Raw genomic sequence first — 19999 nt, 5'->3', positions numbered from 1 at the left:
ATCACCCCCTTCCCCATAGCTTAAGAACAGTGTCCTGATGGGATGAGAAACCGGTAAAAGAGGTGAGAGTGTGGTCATCTTTTTTTACACTGACCTTACTGGCCCCACCCCTTGCGTATGGACCAACCAATCCCCACAGTGCATTTTTGCACATCAACTCTGCAAAGCTGTCAGTCACTCTGTATCTGCTTAATTAAGCCTCCCGTCTAACTACAGCCGCAGTGATAGGGAGTATGGTGGACTTCTAGGATAGGCATATGAATAGCCTTACAAAGAACTAAGGTTCAAATAGGGTTGAGGTTACCAAAAGGATGGAAAAAAAAAGGGGCAAACTTGATGCAATCAAATTCTATGTTTCTGTAGTGAAATATAAGCGCTCCTGTTATTTCAGATGATTTGATATATACAGTAGTAAATAGTGGCTTCATTAGCCTTTAACAGATAAAATCTTCCATTTAACAAAAATGTAAATCCTTTCAGACATTTAAAAAAAAAAGTTATTTAAATATTTAAAAAAACAAAAACATTTTGCAATCCTAGTAGAATTTGAACAGCCACCTCAATACAGAACTTAACAAAATGTACAGAACTCCCAGCCAATGAAATGTACAGAACCCACAGCCAATTAAATGTACAGATCTCACAGCCAATGACATGTACAGAACCCACAGCCAATGATATGTACAGAACCCACAGCCAATGACATGTACAGAACTCACAGCCAATGACATGTACAGAACCCACAGCTAATGAAATGTACAGAACCCACAGCCAATTAAATGTACAGAACCTAGAGCCAATTAAATGTACAGAACTAACAGCCAATGACATGTACAGAACCCACAGCCAATTAAATGTACAGAACCCACAGCCAATGACATGTACAGAACGCTCAGCCAATGAAATGTACAGAACCCACAGCCAATTAAATGTACAGAACCCACAGCCACTTAAATGTACAGAACCCACAGCCAATTAAATGTACAGAACCCACAGCCACTTAAATGTACAGAACCCACAGCCAATTAAATGTACAGAACCCACAGCCACTTAAATGTACAGAACCCACAGCCAATTAAATGTACAGAACCCACAGCCAATGACATGTACAGAACCCACAGCCAATTAAATGATTGATATCTTTTTTATTTGTATGGCAAAAGAGTGGAATGACCAGCAGAACCAATTATAAACAATTATATTTTAAAGAAAACAAAACATCAGAATGTATCAGAGACTGGGAGTTATAGGGCTGCTTCCTTACCCAATTATCAATGGGTTTCCAGGCACACATCTAATGCACACGTTACATGTATGTGACATGTCTGCCACTGAGTGCTGGGTATACAGTGCAGGCCCAAGAGTCATAGGGGGCCTCCACTCTCATATTTACATGAGGCCCTGCAAGGGGACAAAGTCGCTGGGTTGCCGTTTTTACCATTATATAAATATATTTTTGGTAAGATCTAGAAACCATGATTATAGGAGTTGCTATAATGGTAAATATTGCCCAAATGACTCCATAGTATATGCTGAATGCAGACAGGATGCCTGTGAACTTGCTGCAACGCAGACGTACAACGCATCCATTACTTATGTGCTGTAAATAGCTGAGGTGAGAAATAATAAACAATTTAAGTTGGCTGACCCTCTTGGTGCAGCGCTGTGCCTACCTTCAGTAACAGAGTGGAGGTAGGAGGCAGGCTGGGTGCGTTGATCTGTACGGAGTAGTTGTAGAAGGGGTTAAATATGTCGCTGTTTAAATCTATCCTGGTGCAGATGTCAGGTCCAATTCTAGCAAAGCAAAACCAAACAGCAACATGACATTTAGTAATAAAAGTGTATCTGTCACATAAATAGCCACAAACACTATTATACTATGGAGGTTATTCAGTGAGCGCTGCCATAACAAGGGGGTATCCCGGACAGGATGACCTTGTTCATTTCTGCTCACACCCCACTGAGCTATGAGCAAAGACGAGCGATATTTCCCTGCTGTAACTACCTGCTTTGTGCACAGCATGAGGCCTTACCAGTAATGCGGCTGTTGGTATGGACAGCGTCGTAGTAGGGCACAAATGCACCCTGGATTGTCCCTCCTGACATCACAATGGGGGTGCCAGCATCAGAAAGTGCTTAGGTGGCTCTCCAGTCTGCTCCAGGCACTCTGAGAGCCAGATACGGATACTACAAGGGCAGGACACCACTGGTTATGACCCTAGGCAGGGGCCATTAGTGGTTGTGAGGCTTATTTATGTAATGTATCAATAATCGAAGGCCAGAAGGTAAAACAAAGTTCGTTTTTTAATAAATGTGGAGACTACTGATGTAATGTGAGGTGAGGGGTATTAATATATTGTAGGGGCTAATAATACAGCATGGGGAATAGTAATTCAATGATGGGGCTAGCTGGAAGGAAGGGGGGTCTATTCATTAAATGTGATTGCTGCTGATATAACGTTGGGCTGGTTGAGTGAAGATTGGTATGGGTGCTGTTGCTCTACTTTCCTGGAAATGAATAGTATCTATCTCATCTCTTTTCCGAATGTGGCACCAACGTTGCAGGATCCAGACAAGCAGCAACGGAGCTTACGACACCCAGTAGTCCTGATCTTGGCAGAGAGGACTGATTTTGGAGAACTGTCCCACACAGTCAGGATCTTATTCTGCCTGCAGGGACAGCTGGGAGCAGGGGCCATTTGGGGCCCCATAGCAGAATTCCGTGCTCCCCCCTGCCCGAACTGCACAGCGGTGCCCCCTGGGGATTACTCAAAGATGCTCAAACCCCCCCTGACTACTTAAAGATCCCCAGTGGCCTATCAGCAGCACTCACCACATCTGCTCCCCCGGCTGGCCTGGCTCTGTCTCCTCATAGACGCTGGGAGGAGGCGTGGCCATGGTCCAGGGATGTCCCTGCATATCAGCCACGCTTCCTCCCAGCATTAATTAGTACTCAGGGGAGGCGGAGGCGACCAGGTGAGCAGGTGTGGCTGCAGTACAGCAGCACACTTGTAAAGTAAAAGCGCCGGGGCTCAGCAGCTATGTGCAGGGAATGCTCGGGCCCCAGAGATAACTCGGGCCCCATAGCAGCCGCATCCCCTGCCCCCATGGTAGCTATGCCCTTGGCTGCGAGTTAGGTCCCATTTCCTGCTGCTCCTCCAATGTGCCTCTTCCAGCAGCTCTCACCCTGCTGCGGACAGGGGAAGGGGGGGTCAGAATGCCGTGCTACACAGCTTATGCTGTATAAGAGAAATTGGGATGCAGTCACAATGCCGGCTGTCGGGATACCGACGCCAGAATCCCGACAGCGGACATTTTACCGGTGGTCGGAATACTGACACCCGGCCGCAATTCCCACTCGGGCGGTTGGTAATTCCCACTCAGTTCCCACTAACCGCATGGGAATAGAACCTGGGGTGAGCAAAGCTCGCCACCAGGCACGATGCATGGCGAACGCAGTGAGCCGGTAAGGGGACTCGCTGCCGGTATTCCAGCAGATGGGATCCCGCTGTCGGGATACCAATATGTGTGGGCTGCATGTAAATGCAGCCAGTGTTTACCCTGCAAGCAAATAAATAAATAAATGTATTTGCCCCCCTTGCATTGCAGCATGGTTTGCACAGGTGAACAGTTACTTGCTCTATTTTGCCAGAATCAGCCCAAAGTACATACAACGTACGATACACCCCAGATATTGGCTAGTCTCCTTACTGGTCGTAGTTTTTGTTGAATATTCTCCCAGTCACACGAGTGACTGTGACCGCATCAGGCAGAAACCGCGCGCCATCGATGAAGAGTGTAATAATGTCATTACTGGAGGAGTAAGGCTCTGTAATGGGTTTCCTCCGGGAACGTGGGATATACACACCCTACAAATGAGAGACAATGTTCTGTATTATTCCTGGTGCAAAGTGTCCACAACACTCAGATGCATTTAGATCAGCGCTGATGAAAGGGTAGGAAGTCATTATATCGACAATCAGATTGTTGACATGGACAAAATGTCGACAGAATGTTTACTTTCACAATTTCAGCATGGACATAATGTCAACATTGTTAATATCTACAGTCACAATGTTGACAGCGTTAGGGTAAGGCTGCAGTTACTATTAGGCTGTTGTTAGGGTTAGGCTGGCATTATGGTTAGGCTGCAGTTAGTATTAGGCTGGCAATAGGGTTAGGCTGCAGTTAGTATTAGGCTGGTGTTAGGGTTAGGCTGCAGTTAGTATTAGGCTGGTGTTAGGGTTAAGCTGCAGTTAGTATTAGGCTGGTGTTAGGGTTAGGCTGCAGTTCGTATTAGGCTGGTGTTAGGGTTGGGCTGCAGTTAGTATTAGGTTGGCATTATGGTTAGGGTTTGGCTGCAGTTAGAATTAGGCTGGTGTTAGGGTTAAGCTGCAGTTAGTATTCGGCTGGCATAAGGGTTAGGCTGCAGTTAGTATTAGGCTGGTGTTAGGGTTAAGCTGCAGTTAGTATTAGGCTGGTGTTAGGGTTAAGCTGAAGTTAGTATTAGGCTGGTGTTAGGGTTAGGCTGCAGTTAGTATTAGGTTGGTTTTAGACTGCAGTTAGTATTAGGCTGGCGTTAGGGTTAGGCTGCAGTTACTATTAGGCTGGCGTTAGGGTTAGGCTGCAGTTAGTATTAGGCTGGCATTAGGGTTAGGCTGCAGTTAGTATTAGGCTGGTGTTAGCGTTAGGTTGCAGTTAGTATTAGGCTGGGGTTAGGGTTAGGCTGGCATTAGGGTTAGGTTGCAGTTAGTATTAGGCTAGCGTTAAGGTTAGACTGCAGTTAGTATTAGGCTCGCTTTAGGGTTAGGCTGCAGTTAGTATTAGGCTAGCGTTAGGGTTAGACTGCAGTTAGTATTAGGCTCGCTTTAGGGTTAGGCAGCAGTTAGTATTAGGCTCGCGTTAGGGTTAGGGCTCTAACACTATAAAAACATTCTATCAATATGCCGACTGATGACATACACAATGTCCACATTGACCACGTCGGCATTCTGATGTCTACATTACATTACACACCCCATTGAAGGACATTTTCAGCCACCGTTTGCAGAGTACAGCTGATAACAGAGGACAATAGCCTGTGTTTAACATCACAGTAAATGTAAATTCAATGTGAAACATCTCAGTTCCTTTAAAGGCACTGGGCCTTATTCCCACACAATTTATTATTACCAATATGAAGTGACAACCATTATATCACACTGTGCAGAAGTTACCTCTGGAGCCACTTTGCTGTTACTGTCTATGTTTGGGGAATCCGGAGGGAACGGGAAATCAGGTCTTGTTGAACTAAATACACAAAAACGAACCCTGGCGCTTCCGTAGGGCTCAAATAGCTCCTCATATCTGTCCTGGCGCTAGACAGGAGGGAAAATGACACTATAAAACTGCACAGCATCTGGTATGGTAAAAGAGAAGCAATAGTACATTATATATCACTTTACCTACATGACATGAAATATATTACAGATATAGTAAGCATGGTGATGGGAATCAGTATTCAGTACTAGATGTACAGTACTACATGTTCCAGCAAAACAGTTCTGGAACAGAACAAGCATTGCAACTCTTGGAGGGTATCCGTTCAGATGGTCGACAATGTTAAGGTCGACACTCATCAGGTTGACCACTATTGGTCAACACTGACATGGTCGACATGGACAAAATGTCGACACATTAAAATGTCCGACACATGAAAAGGTCGACATGAGTTTGTCACAATTTTTTCCCCATTTTTTGGAACTTTTTCATACTTTACGATCCACGTGGACTACGATTGGGAACGGTAACCTGTGCTTCGAGGGGACGCGGTGCACTAATTGAGGTTCCCCGTCACTTTACACAGAAAACGACACCAAAAAAAGTGAAAAAGACCCCCATGTCGACATTTTCATGTGTTGACTATTTGCCCATGTCAATGTCAACCAATAGTGGTCGACCTAATGAGTGTCGACCATTCATACCGGAACCCTCTTGGAGGATCCAAAAGTGGCCTAGAGCCAGCCCAAGAGTCTTGCCGGCTTCCAGTTACTGAGAACAAAGATGTTCTTCACATTTCATATTTACAAACCATAAAAGCCTCAAAATAACTTTTTGCCACATTAATGCAATGCCGCCCTATAGTATTCCATGAGGTCTGTTACTGCACATAGGGGGGTTATTCGGAGTTGTTAGCAAACTAAAAAAGTTAGCAATGGGGCAAAACCATGGGGGTAATTCAGAGTTGATTGCAGCAGGAATTTTGTTAGCAGTTGGGCAAAACCATGTGCACTGCAGGGGAGGCAGATATAACATGTGCAGAGAGAGTTAGATTTGGGTGGGGTGTGTTCAAACTGAAATCTAAATTGCAGTGTAAAAATAAAGCAGCCAGTATTTACCCTGCACAGAAACAATATAACCCACCCAAATCTAACTCTCTCTGCAAATGTTATATCTGCCCCCCCTGCAGTGCACATGGTTTTACCCAACTGCTCATAAATTTGATGCTGCGATCAACTCGGAATTACCCCCCATGTGCACTGCAGGGGAGGCAAATATATAACGTGCAGAGAGAGTTAGATTTGGGTGGGTTATATTGTTTCTGTGCAGGGTAAATACTGGCTGCTTTATGTTTACACTGGAATTCAGATTTCAGTTTGAGCACACCCCACACAAATCTAATCTCTCTGCACATGTTACACCTGTCCCACCTGCAGTGCACATGGGCCCTCATTCCGAGTTGATCGGTCGCAAGGCGAATTTAGCAGAGTTACACACGCTAAGCCGCCGCCTACTGGGAGTGTATCTTAGCATCTTAAAATTGCGACCGATGTATTCGCAATATTGCGATCACAAACTACTTAGCAGTTTTAGAGTAGCTCCACACTTACTCTGCCTGTGCGATCAGTTCAGTGCTTGTCGTTCCTGGTTTGACGTCACAAACACTCCCAGCGTTCGCCCAGACACTCCCCCGTTTCTCCGGCCACTCCTGCGTTTTTTCCGGAAACGGTAGCGTTTTCAGCCACACGCCCATAAAACGCCGTGTTTCCGCCCAGTAACACCCATTTCCTGTCAATCACATTACGATCGCCGGAGCGAGGAAAAAGCCGTGAGTAAAAATACTATCTTCATAGCAAAGATACTTGGCGCAGTCGCAGTGCGAATATTGCGCATGCGCACTATGCGGAATTTCACTGCGATGCGATGAAAAATACAGAGCGAACGACTCGGAATGAGGGCCATGGTTTTGATCAATTGCTAACTTCTTTGGCTTGCTAACAACTCTGAATAACCCCCATAGTTTATTACATGTACAGCATTCCCAGCAATCCAGCTTATTTATTAGATATTATACTCACAATGGCAGACAGACTTAGCACAGGGGGTGCTGGGCTGTGGTATAGGGGGAGGTCATGTGTCCCAGTGTCCCACACTAGCTGGCGGTTCCTGGGATCAGCAATATCTGAGAATAAGACAAATAAGTAAATTGAACAAAAGTGATAAAGGATGTTTACATATTGCGTATAACACGGCAATGATTGCGCTAAATGTATGTGCTCACGCTGTGACTCTGTCCACTCATACTATTGAAAGAGGAGTATGCTACTGCGCAGACTCCGGTCTTCCTGTCCTCCAGTGAGGACTCATGCCCTTTCCCAAGATGGCCACCAAGATCGCAACTGACCATGTGCAGGAGCCACCTTGTCTTTACTGTGTGTAGAGTGACATGGTGGGAGATAGAAGTCTCCTGCTTAGCTCCTATGAGAGACCTGTTCAATATCTGCTATATAGCTGTTCCAGCATCTCTGCACCGCTACCCGTTTGCAGCATACACTCACTGCCTGGTGAGCTGTATGAAACGCAGAGTGAGCTTCATCAGCAGTGTGCATGTAACACTGAGTACGGCTTCGCCAAGTAACTGGACTGTTGATAGTTTAAGTCATCCGCTGGTGTGTGCCTATATAATATCAACACCTGCACACACATCATTTCCAACACTACATACAAGATAGCGGAATTACATGAATTCCCGAAGTGCGCTCAGTGAGTCTGGATTTACAGAGCCAGAGTTCACAGACATAGGGCTTTATGTAAGAGCTTCCAATTTCACAGAAGCAGCGGGATGTTAGTGAGATTGCAGCCAAATTTAAATCAGTTCTAAGGTTGAATCACCCTTATAACTGGTTGCCGCTTTAAATGTAGCGTCTCGCTGCTTCCATGAAATTGGAAGCTATTACATAAACCCACATAGTTCCACCGCCAGCAGCAGGAAATTATAATATAGATCGGACAACGGGCCTAATTCAGACCTGATCGTAGCTGTGCAAAATTTTGCACGGCTACGATTATCCACCCTGACATACGGGGGGGGGGGGGGCGCCCAGCGCAGGGCTAGTCCACCCCGCATATCTGGCCCTTTCCCCGCTGCACAGGTATAATAGCATTGCGCAGCGGCGATGCTTTTGTACCGGAGGAGTAGCTCCCTACCAACGCAGCTCCTGTGCGCTGGCAGGGAACTACCCATCACTCTCTGGGTCGCAGTGGCTGCGGCCCGCCCCCCGCGCGGTCTGGGCACACCTGCGCTGCCTGGACCGCGCCCCCAAAATGGTGGCCCAACGCCGCCGGCCCGCCCTCTCTGGCCCAGCGAACGCCTCTGCCTGATTGACACTGGTCTGAGATGCTGATAGCATCTCTGGCATGCCCCGGCAGGCGCAGTTCAGACCTGATCGCCCGCTGTGCGAAAACATACAGCAGCGATCAGGTCTGAATTAGCCCCCATGTCATAAGCTGTCATTCTGCATACCTTTTTTTTATGGTCTTTACAGATTTTTGGCTCTCCAACCTTCCATTGAAAGTATAGGAAAAGGGGTGTGGCCACGCCACTTTACCCGTGGCCACGCCCTTTTCGAATTTGTAGCAATTTTATGTGTAGATTGTTGGAGGGTATGTTGCTGCAGATGCAGTGGGCCTGTTTTGGAGTGTGGACCTGGAGCTGCAGCTCCATCAGCCCCATTGTTAATCCTGCTCTGGGAACACACAGCAGCCAAAGCGTTAGACACACAGGCACAGAGTCACAGATCTGGGCTATTATATAGGAGATATGCAATGAAGTGATTGGTTGCACTATGACTAGTCACTGACTTACCTGCTCCTGGGTCATGTGATGCTGGTCTGGTGAGTCTGACAACTGTCCAAGCCGCAGCCCACTCCTCACTGGCTAGTAATGGCTGGAGGCTCTTCCTCTGCTGCCATGGAGCCCAGGCTGCGCTGCCCCCCGGCCAATGGTAGAACCGCAGCAGTAGGAGCATATCTTCTTTAGGAGAGACGTTGCTGAATATTGCCTGAGAGTGCGAAAGTGTTCAAATGAATAATAAATGTACTATCCCAGATCTGTGTGCTTGCTGATAACTAAATCACTATTCAACTAAACACTAAGGAGCCTATTTATCACCATCCGCATCCAGGATGCGGATGACAGGTGATAAATCGCCCCAACTCGCACTGGGATAATTGATTACATCGCAGGGATGTATCAATTATCGCATGCAGGGACAGAGCTTGCGGTCAAGCTCTGTCCCTGCGATGACACTGCGCAGCATCATCGGGGTATTTTTCTGAAAAAATACCTCGATGTCCTGCTGCGCATGTGCCGCCCCCGCCGACATCGCCGCTGCCCGGTCGACTTCCCTCCCATTGCGACTACCCCCGTGCGCCAAGGACCCCCCATCCCCCAGAAGATCAATATACTAACCTGTCCAGGGAGCCGGTCCGCGCTGTTCCTGCCGGGCGCCTGATCCTGTGCGCTGCGGTGACCCCTGGTGCTGTAAAGTGCGCTGCCGCTTTGCAGCGTCGCTTTACTGCACCGGGGTCACTTTGCAGCACATGAGGGACCCGGCGCCCGGCAGCACTCACCAGAGCAGCGGACACCGGCTCCCTGGACAGGTGAGTATGGGGTTTTTTGTTTTTTGTTTTTCATTTTTACACGGTGATCAGCTTGTGTGTCCATCGGACACACATAGCTGATCACTCTGCTGGGTCCCCGCTCAGCTCTCTACATTCAGGTGATACTAAAATAATGTGAAAAAGGGTCTTTTCACACCCTTTTTACATTATTTTAGTAAAAATAATTTTAATAAATAGACCCCTAATTCTGAGAGATGTAGTGCCGAGATCAGTCAGTTGGGGGCACTGCTCTCTTGGAATCTCACTGTAAACATACTGAGGCAGAATTATTGCCACATATGGTAAGGAATACACAATCCTAGTTTCTAGATGTTAAAAGGGGTGTGGCATGTCATAAAAGGGGTGTGTCATTGCAGGGCAGGGGTGTGTCATAAACAAATCAGTTACTTATTTCTTGAGAGAACTGGGGATGGAGTTTAATGAACCCCAATTTGCCCAAGTGAGAACATTATGCTCCTCGTCTATACCTGGGACTTTAAGTTATGCAGAACTATAATAAGTTATACTTCCATCAACTACCTATACGCCCACATTTTGTAGTATGTGTATAAAGCAGTGGTTCCAAAACTCGGTCTACAAGGCATCCCAACAGACCAGGTTTTAGGGATATCCCTGATTAAGTACAGGTGAGTCAATTAGTACCTCAGTCAGTATGATTATACCATCTGTGCACAAGCATGGAAATCCTTAAACCCTGGACTGTTAGGGTGCTTTTGGGATGGAGTTTGGGAAACCATGGTATAAAGTATCTGAGTTAGTGTGTATTCCCCTCTAACCTATAGTTCATAACACAATTTACTTATTGTGACATGGTTCCCTCTAAACCTTTATCTGGGTGGTGGTGAATCCTATATGAGGAGCCCCGGTCCTCCTACCAGACCATGTTCTATCACTTTCTGTCTCTGCAGGAAGGACAGGGCCGGCTCAGGGTCTTTTTGCGCCCCGGGCGGCAATAGGGGGCGTGGCTTCATACAGGGGGCGTGGTCAGTTACGCCCCCTGTACAGTAGTAGCGCCGCTGAGATGATGTGCGGTGCGCGATGACGTCATCGCGCACGGCACAGCAAAGGTCCTCTCCACGAAGGAAAACTAGACGCTACACGTCTAGTTCTATTCGTGGAGAGGACCTTTGCTGTGCGGTGCGCGATGACGTCAACGCGCACCGCACATCATTACAGAAAAGGTCCTCTCCACGAAGGGAAACTAGACGTGTAGCGTCTAGTTTCCCTTCACAGCGGCAGCGGGGGGCACAGCAGCAGCGGATCTTGCTGTGGTGCGGCGCCCTCCGGATGGCGGCGCCCCGGGCAAAAGTCCTGCTTGCCCGTGGCAAGATCTGCTACTGAGGAAGGAATACATGAAGCTGCTATATACCTCTTGTTCTCCAAAGATGAAGTAGCCATGTTGGATGCTGGAGCTGACGGCAGATACAATACAACTCATCCCCTTCCTTTGGGTGTGTATCACCTGCAGAGCCGCAGAACACTCATTAGTACTTATCCGCTCACACAGCAATCATAGAAAATACACCTGTCGCTTACATAGGGTGCAGCCAGCCATTCTGTGGGCTGAAGCAATGTTCACAAGAATTCAATGTACTAGGGCCTAATGACGTCACTTGGGAAGCAGCCTATCAATTCACTGGAGTGATGTCTCTCAGTGATGTAACTAGTCCCTAGTGAACCAATAGGCTACAGTATAGTACCGTGCAGAAGTTTTAGGCAGTCGTGGAAAAAATAATGGAAAGTAAGAATGCTTTGAAAAAATAGAAGTGTTAATAGTTTATTTTTATCAATTAACAAAATGCAAAGTGAGTGAACAGAAGATAAATCTACATGAAGTCAATATTTGGTGTGACCACCCTCTGCTTTCAAAACAGCATTAATTCTTCTAGGTACACTTACACGCAGTTTTTAAATGAATTCGACAGGGAGTTGCGAATGCCTCTTCCTGATTGTGGATGTAGGCTTGCTCAAATACTTCTGTTGAGATCAGGGCTCTGTGGAGGCCATATCATTACTTCCAGGACTCCTTGTTTTTCTTTACGCTGATAATAGTTCTTAATGACATTGGCTGTATGTTTGGGGTTGTTGCCCTGCTGCAGAATACATTTGGAGCCAGTCAGACGCCTCCCTGATGGTTTTGCATGATAGATAAGTACCTGCCTGTATTTCTCAACATTGAGGACACCATTAAATCCTGACCAATTTCCCAACTCCATTTCCTAAATGCAGCCTCAAACCTGCAAGGAACCTCCACCATGCTTCACTGTTGCCTGCAGACATCCATTATTGTACTGCTCTCCAGCCCTTCGTCAAACAAACTGCCTTCTGTTACAGCCAAATATTTAAAACTGTGGAGGCCATATCATCACTTTCAGGACTCCTTATTCTTCTTTATGCTGAAGATAGTTCTTAATGACATTAAAGGCATTTTGTTCTCCAAAGGGTTGGAGAGCGGTACAATAATGAGTGTCTGCAGGCAACAGTGAAGCATGGTGGAGGTTCCTTGCAAGTCTGGGGCTGCATTTCAGCAAATGGAGTTGGGAAGTTGGTCAGGATTAATGGTGTCCTCAATGCTGAGAAATAGAGGCAGGTACTTATCCATCATGCAATACCTTCAGGGAGGCATCTGATTGGCTCCAAATTTATTCTGCAACAAGACAACGACCTCAAACATACAGCCAACGTCATTAAGAACTATCTTCAGCGCACTGGTGGAAGTGCCAGAGACAATGGAGTCGGTTGCCACCGGGCTCCTGTTGTGAAGGGGGCACCTTCTCCATTGCCTCTCAATACTTCATCCACTGTGCGGCAGTCACAACAGGCTGTGTGGTGAGGAGCAGCCCTCAGTGAAAGGGGTTTGCCGGCAGTGAGTCCGCTCGCTGACAGCCTTGCTAGAGCAACCATTGGCTGATCCAGGGTGCCCCCCTCCTCTCCCATGTTATTTCTGGCACTTTTTTTATTTTTATAACAGAGATCAGCAGCAGCACCGCTGCGCTGTCTCGATTTTAGAGACAAGGAGGGCAGTAGGAACCGGGAGAGGCAGGATGCAGTTGAGGGGAGAGGCACGATCCCGTTGATCATATTACATGCACTAACACCTTGGTGATTGGTGTCTGCATGTGGGGGAGTGATGTAGGCGGGGCAAGGGCTGCAAGTGCCGGAGAGTGGGGGTGGGCTCCAGCCATGATAGCTTACCCTGCCCGCCTCTCATCTTTCCCCCCAATGCAGCTGCCTATCAGTGGGGAGGGAAGGGAGGAGGAAGTGCCTGCTCTCAGGGACCCGCATCTAGCCGCGGCGGCATACATGCTGAACTCTGAGGACCCTGCTCTGTTTCCAAAGGGGGTGCAGCTCCTCCTCTGCACATGCTGCACTCCCTGTGATGAGCTCCCCCCCTACAGTGCTGCTCTGCCCCAGCTTCATAATACTAATTGCTGTACAGCTTTCTCCCTTCGCTCTCCCATGTCATCATTCCCCCACAGGCCGTAGTATGTGTCAATATGTGCCTCCTCCCCAAGCCCCAGTGTGTGTGGATCACCATGCCCCCCTACTCCAGGATCCAGTGTGTGTGGGTCACCATCAGGGCCGGTTTTAGACCTTGTGGCGCCCAGGGCGAAAGTTTCCTTTGGCACGCATCCCCCACTCCCCCCCCAAAAAAATAAGATTTTACTCACCGGTAAATCTATTTCTCGTAGTCCGTAGTGGATGCTGGGGACTCCGTAAGGACCATGGGGAATAGACGGGCTCCGCAGGAGACTGGGCACTCTAAGAAAGAATTAGGACTACTGGTGTGCACTGGCTCCTCCCTCTATGCCCCTCCTCCAGACCTTAGTTAAGGAAACTGTGCCCGGAAGAGCTGACATTACAAGGAAAGGATTTTGGAATCCAGGGTAAGACTCATACCAGCCACACCAATCACACCGTATAACTTGTGATAACATACCCAGTTAACAGTATGAAAAACAACAGAGCATCAGACAACCTGATGCAACATAACATAACCCTTATTTAAGCAATAACTATATACAAGTATTGCAGAAAAAGTCCGCACTTGGGACGGGCGCCCAGCATCCACTACGGACTACGAGAAATAGATTTACCGGTGAGTAAAATCTTATTTTCTCTAACGTCCTAGTGGATGCTGGGGACTCCGTAAGGACCATGGGGATTATACCAAAGCTCCCAAACGGGCGGGAGAGTGCGGATGACTTTGCAGCACCGAATGGGCAAACACAAGGTCCTCCTCAGCCAGGGTATCAAACTTGTAGAATTTTGCAAAAGTGTTTTAACCCGACCAAGTAGCTGCTCGGCAAAGCTGTAATGCCGAGACGCCCAAGAAGAGCCCACTTTCCTTGTGGAATGGGCTTTTACTGATTTTGGATGCGGCAATCCAGCCGCCGAATGAGCCTGCTGAATCGTGTTACAGATCCAGCGAGCAATAGTTTGCTTTGAAGCAGGAGCACCCAGCTTGTTGGATGCATACAGGATAAACAGCGAGTCAGTTTTCCTGACTCCAGCCGTTCTGGCTACATAAATCTTCAAAGCCCTGACTACATCAAGTAACTTGGAATCCTCCAAGTCACGAGTAGCCGCAGCCACCACAATAGGTTGGTTCAAATGAAAAGATGACACCACCTTCGGCAGAAATTGCGGACGAGTCCGTAATTCTGCCCTGTCCATATGGAAAACCAGATAGGGGCTTTTACATGACAAAGCCGCCAATTCTGACACACGCCTAGCCGAAGCTAAGGCCAATAGCATGACCACTTTCCACGTGAGATACTTTAGCTCCACGGTCTTAAGTGGCTCAAACCAGTGAGATTTCAGGAAACCCAACACCACGATAAGATCCCAAGGTGCCACTGGTGGCACAAAAGGGGGCTGAATATGCAGCACTCCCTTTACAAACGTCTGAACCTCAGGAAGTGAAGCCAGTTCCTTTTGAAAGAAAATGGATAGGGCCGAAATCTGGACCTTTATGGATCCTAATTTTAAGCCCATAGTCACTCCTGACTGTAGGAAGTGTAGGAACCGGCCCAGCTGGAATTCCTCTGTAGGGTACTTCCTGGCCTCACACCAAGCAACATATTTTCGCCATATACGGTGATAATGTTTTGCTGTCACGTCCTTCCTAGCCTTTATCAGCGTAGGAATAACTTCATCCGGAATGCCTTTTTCCGCTAAGATCCGGCGTTCAACCGCCATGCCGTCAAACGCAGCCGCGGTAAGTCTTGGAACAGACAGGGCCCCTGTTGCAACAGATCCTGTCTCAGAGGCAGAAGCCACGGGTCCTCTGTGAGCATTTCTTGCAGTTCCGGGTACCAAGTCCTTCTTGGCCAATCTGGAACAATGAGTATTGTTCTCACTCCTCTTTTTCTTACGATTCTCAGCACCTTGGGAATGAGAGGAAGAGGAGGAAACACATAGACCGACTGGAACACCCACGGTGTTACTAGAGCATCCACAGCTATCGCCTGGCGCAATACCTTTGTAGCTTTTTGTTGAGGCGGGATGCCATCATGTCCACCTGTGGCAGTTCCCATCGATTTGTAATCTGAGTGAAGACTTCCTGATGAAGTCCCCACTCTCCCGGGTGGAGGTCGTACCTGCTGAGGAAGTCTGCTTCCCAGTTGTCCACTCCCGGAATGAACACTGCTGACAGTGCTTGCACGTGATTCTCCGCCCAACGAAGAATTCTGGTGGCTTCCGCCATCGCCACCCTGCTTCTTGTGCCGCCCTGGCGGTTTACATGAGCCACTGCGGTGATGTTGTCTGACTGAATCAGCACCGGTTGGTTGTGAAGCAGAGGCTCCGCTTGACTCAGGGCGTTGTATATGGCCCTTAGTTCAAGGATATTTATATGCAGACAAGTCTCCTGACTTGACCACAGCCCTTGGAAGTTTCTTCCCTGAGTGACTGCCCCCCATCCTCGGAGGCTTTCATCCGTGGTCACCAGGACCCAGTCCTGTATGCCGAATCTGCGGCCCTCGAGAAGGTGAGCACTCTGCAGCCACCACAGAAGAGACACCCTGGCCCTGGGGGATAGGGTGAGCAGCCGATGCATTTGAAGATGCGATCCGGACCACTTGTCCAACAGATCCCATTGAAAGATCCTCGCATGGAACCTGCCGAAGGGAATGGCCTCATATGATGCCACCATCTTTTCCAGGACTCGCGTGCAGTGATGCACCGACACCTGTTTTGGTTTTAAGAGGTCTCTGACCAGAGTCACGAGCTCCTGAGCCTTCTCCGCCGGGAGAAACACCTTCTTCTGGTCCGTGTCCAGAATCATGCCCAGGAAGGGCAGACGCGTCGTAGGAATCAGCTGCGACTTTGGAATATTCAGAATCCAGCCGTGCTGTTGCAACACTTCCTGAGAGTGTGCTACGCTGACCAGCAACTGCTCCCTGGACCTCGCCTTTATGAGGAGATCGTCCAAGTATGGGATAATTGTGACTCCTTGCTTTCGTAGGAGCACCATCATTTCCGCCATTACCTTGGTAAATATTCTCGGAGCCGTGGACAGACCAAACGGCAACGTCTGGAATTGGTAATAACAGTCCTGTACCACAAATCTGAGGTACTCCTGATGAGGTGGATAAATGGGGACATGCAGGTAAGCATCCTTTATGTCCAGAGACACCATAAAATCCCCCTCTTCCAGGCTTGCAATGACCGCTCTGAGCGATTCCATCTTGAACTTGAACCTTTTCAGGTAAATGTTCAGGGATTTTAAATTCAATATGGGTCTGACCGAACCGTCCGGTTTCGGTACCACAAACATTGTGGAATAGTAACCCCTTCCCTGTTGAAGGAGGGGAACCTTTACCACCACCTGCTGGAGATATAATTTGTGAATTGCCGCTAACACTACTTCCCTTTCCATGTGGGAAGCTGGCAGGGCCGATTTGAGGTAACGGTGAGGGGGCATCACTTCGAATTCCAGCTTGTATCCCTGAGACACAATCTGTATAGCCCAGGGATCCACCTGTGAGCGAACCCACTGGTGGCTGAAATGACGGAGACGCGCCCCCACCGCTCCTGGCTCCACCCGTGGAGCCCCCGCGTCATGCGGTGGATTTAGTGGAAGCCGGGGAGGACTTCTGTTCCTGGGAACTAGCTGTATGGTGCAGCTTCTTTCCTCTACCCCTGCCTCTGGCAAGAAAGGACGCACCTCTAACTTTCTTGCTTCTTTGTGATCAAAAGGACTGCATTTGATAATGCGGTGCTTTCTTAGGTTGTGAGGGAATATATGGCAAAAAACTTGACTTCCCAGCTGTAGCTGTGGAAACTAGGTCCGAGAGACCGTCCCCAAACAATTCCTCACCCTTATAAGGTAAAACCTCCATGTGCTTTTTTGAGTCTGCATCAGCTGTCCATTGCCGAGTCCACAGGACCCTTCTGGCAGAAACTGACATTGCATTTATTCTAGAGCCCAGTAGGCAAATGTCTCTCTGGGCATCCCTCATATATAGGACAGCGTCTTTTATATGCCCCAGGGTCAGTAAAATAGTATCCTTGTCCAAGGTATCCAGTTCCTCAGACAGAGTATCTGTCCATGCTGCTACAGCACTACACATCCAGGCCGACGCAATTGCCGGCCTCAGTAGAGTACCTGAATGTGTATACACAGACTTCAGGATACCTTCCTGCTTCCTATCCGCAGGATCCTTTAGGGAGGCCGTATCCTGTGACGGCAGGGCCACCTTCTTAGATAAGCGTGTCAAAGCTTTGTCTACCTTAGGGTAGGATTCCCAGCGTAACCTGTCCGTTGGCGGGAAAGGATACGCCATAAGTAACCTTTTGGAAATCAGCACTTTCCTATCAGGAGAATCCCACGCTTTTTCACATAACTCATTTAACTCATGTGAAGGGGGAAAAGTCACCTCTTGCTTTTTCTCCCCAAACATATAAACCCTCTTGTCAGGGACAGGGTTTACCTCTGATATGTGCAATACATCCTTCATTGCTATAATCATGTAGCGGATGGCTTTAGCCATTTTAGGCTGCAATTTTGCATCATCGCCATCGACACTGGAATCAGAATCCGTGTCGATATCTGTGTCAACAATTTGGGATAGTGGGCGCTTTTGAGACCCTGACGGCCTCTGCGCTGTAGGAGCAGGCATGGGTTGAGACCCCGAATGTCCCAAGGCTTCAGCTTTATCCAACCTTTTATGCAAGGAGTTTACATTATCATTTAACACCTTCCACATATCCATCCAATCAGGTGTCGGCGCCGTCGGCGGAGACACCTCATTCATCTGCACCTGCTCTGCTTCCACATAGCCTTCCTCGTCAAACATGTCGACACATCGTACCGACACACCATACACACAGGGGATGCTCTATTTGAGGACAGAACCCCCACAAGGCCTTTTGGAGAGACAGAGAGAGAGTATGGCAGCACACACCCCAGCGCTATATAACCCAGGAATTACACAGTAATTTAGTGTTTACCCAGTAGCTGCTGTATTTGTGATTATTGCGCTAAATTTATGTGCCCCCCCTCTCTTTTTACCCTCTTTCTACCGTGAGTCTGCAGGGGAGAGCCTGGGGAGCTTCCTCTCAGCGGAGCTGTGGAGAGAAAATGGCGCTGGTGAGTGCTGAGGAAGAAGCCCCGCCCCCTCAGCGGCGGGCTTCTGTCCCGCGATTTTGTGTAAAAATAATGGCGGGGGCTCATGCATATATACAGTGCCCAGCTGTATATATGCCCTATTTTGCCAGGAGGTACTCAATTGCTGCCCAGGGCGCCCCCCCCTGCGCCCTGCACCCTACAGTGACCGGAGTGTGTGGGTGTAATGTGGGAGCAATGGCGCACAGCTGCAGTGCTGTGCGCTACCTCATATGAAGACAGGAGTCTTCTGCCGCCGATTTTGACGTCTTCTTGCTTCACCCGCCGGCTTCTGTCTTCTGGCTCTGCGAGGGGGACGGCGGCGCGGCGCGGCTCCGGGAAGACGACCAAGGTTAAGATCCTGTGTTCGAACCCTCTGGAGCTAATGGTGTCCAGTAGCCTAAAAAGCGCAACCTAGCCGCAGTTAGTAGGTTTGCTTTTCTCCCCTCAGTCCCACGTAGCAGAGAGTCTGTTGCCAGCAGAAGCTCTCTGAAAATAAAAAACCTAACAAAAATACTTTCTTATTAGCAAGCTCAGGAGAGCTCACTAAAATGCACCCAGCTCCGTCCGGGCACAGATTCTAACTGAGGTCTGGAGGAGGGGCATAGAGGGAGGAGCCAGTGCACTGCACACCAGTAGTCCTAATTCTTTCTTAGAGTGCCCAGTCTCCTGCGGAGCCCGTCTATTCCCCATGGTCCTTACGGAGTCCCCAGCATCCACTAGGACGTTAGAGAGAAAGAAAAAAAAAAAGGTAAAAAAGGGTTCGTGCACACCGTAAGTGCGCATAAAAAATAGGGGTGTGGCTTCATAAGGAAGGGGCGTGGTCACACTTGTGCTCCCTGTAGTTTTGCCCCATGTAGCTGTGCCCTCAGTAATTGTGCCCCTGTAGTTTTGCCCCCTGTTGCTGTGCCCCTGTAGTTTTGTCCCCCCCTATTGCTGTGCCCTCAGTAGTTGTGCCCCCCCTGTTGCTGTGCCCTCAGTAGTTGTGCCCCTGTAGTTTTGCCCCCTGTTGCTGTGCCCTCAGTAGTTGTGCCCCTGTAGTTTTGCCCCCTGTTGCTGTGCCCTCAGTAGTTGTGCCCCTGTAGTTTTGCCCCGTGTTGCTGTGCCCTCAGTAGTTGTGCCCCTGTAGTTTTGCCCCCTGTTGCTGTGCCCTCAGTTGTGCCCCTGTTGCTGTGCCCTCAGTAGTTGTGCCCCTGTAGTTCTGCCCCCTGTTGCTGTGCCCTCAGTAGTTGTGCCCCTGTAGTTCTGCCCCCTGTTGCTGTGCCCTTAGTAGTTGTGCCCCCTGTTGCTGTGCCCTCAGTAGTTGTGCCCCTGTAGTTTTGCCCCCTGTTGCTGTGCCCTCAGTAGTTGTGCTCCTGTTGCTGTGCCCTCAGTAGTTGTGCCCCTGTAGTTTTGCCCCCTGTTGCTGTGCCCTCAGTAGTTGTGCCCCTGTAGTTTTGCCCCCTG

General features: G+C 48.6%; 1 protein-coding gene across 4 annotated transcripts in view; it reads right to left on the bottom strand.

Annotated features, from left to right (window-relative positions):
* The window catches only part of LOC134957448 (uncharacterized), a 167215-nt gene that overhangs the window by 11845 nt on the left and 135371 nt on the right, over positions 1–19999 (bottom strand). For all 4 annotated transcript variants that reach the window (XM_063939384.1, XM_063939385.1, XM_063939386.1 and 1 more), the window contains 6 exons: positions 11312–11404; positions 9125–9320; positions 7338–7441; positions 5217–5357; positions 3712–3869; positions 1674–1794 (listed from right to left, as the gene is read on the bottom strand). In XM_063939384.1, the coding sequence (XP_063795454.1) occupies positions 1674–1794; positions 3712–3869; positions 5217–5357; positions 7338–7441; positions 9125–9320; positions 11312–11404 (813 nt within the window). The remainder of the gene's footprint in view (positions 1–1673; positions 1795–3711; positions 3870–5216; positions 5358–7337; positions 7442–9124; positions 9321–11311; positions 11405–19999) is intronic.

Source organism: Pseudophryne corroboree, chromosome 9 (genome assembly GCF_028390025.1).
Source record: "Pseudophryne corroboree isolate aPseCor3 chromosome 9, aPseCor3.hap2, whole genome shotgun sequence".
Lineage (NCBI taxonomy): Eukaryota > Metazoa > Chordata > Amphibia > Anura > Myobatrachidae > Pseudophryne > Pseudophryne corroboree.
Note: the sequence above shows the minus strand (reverse complement) of the source record. Positions and strands in the feature narration are given on the sequence as shown.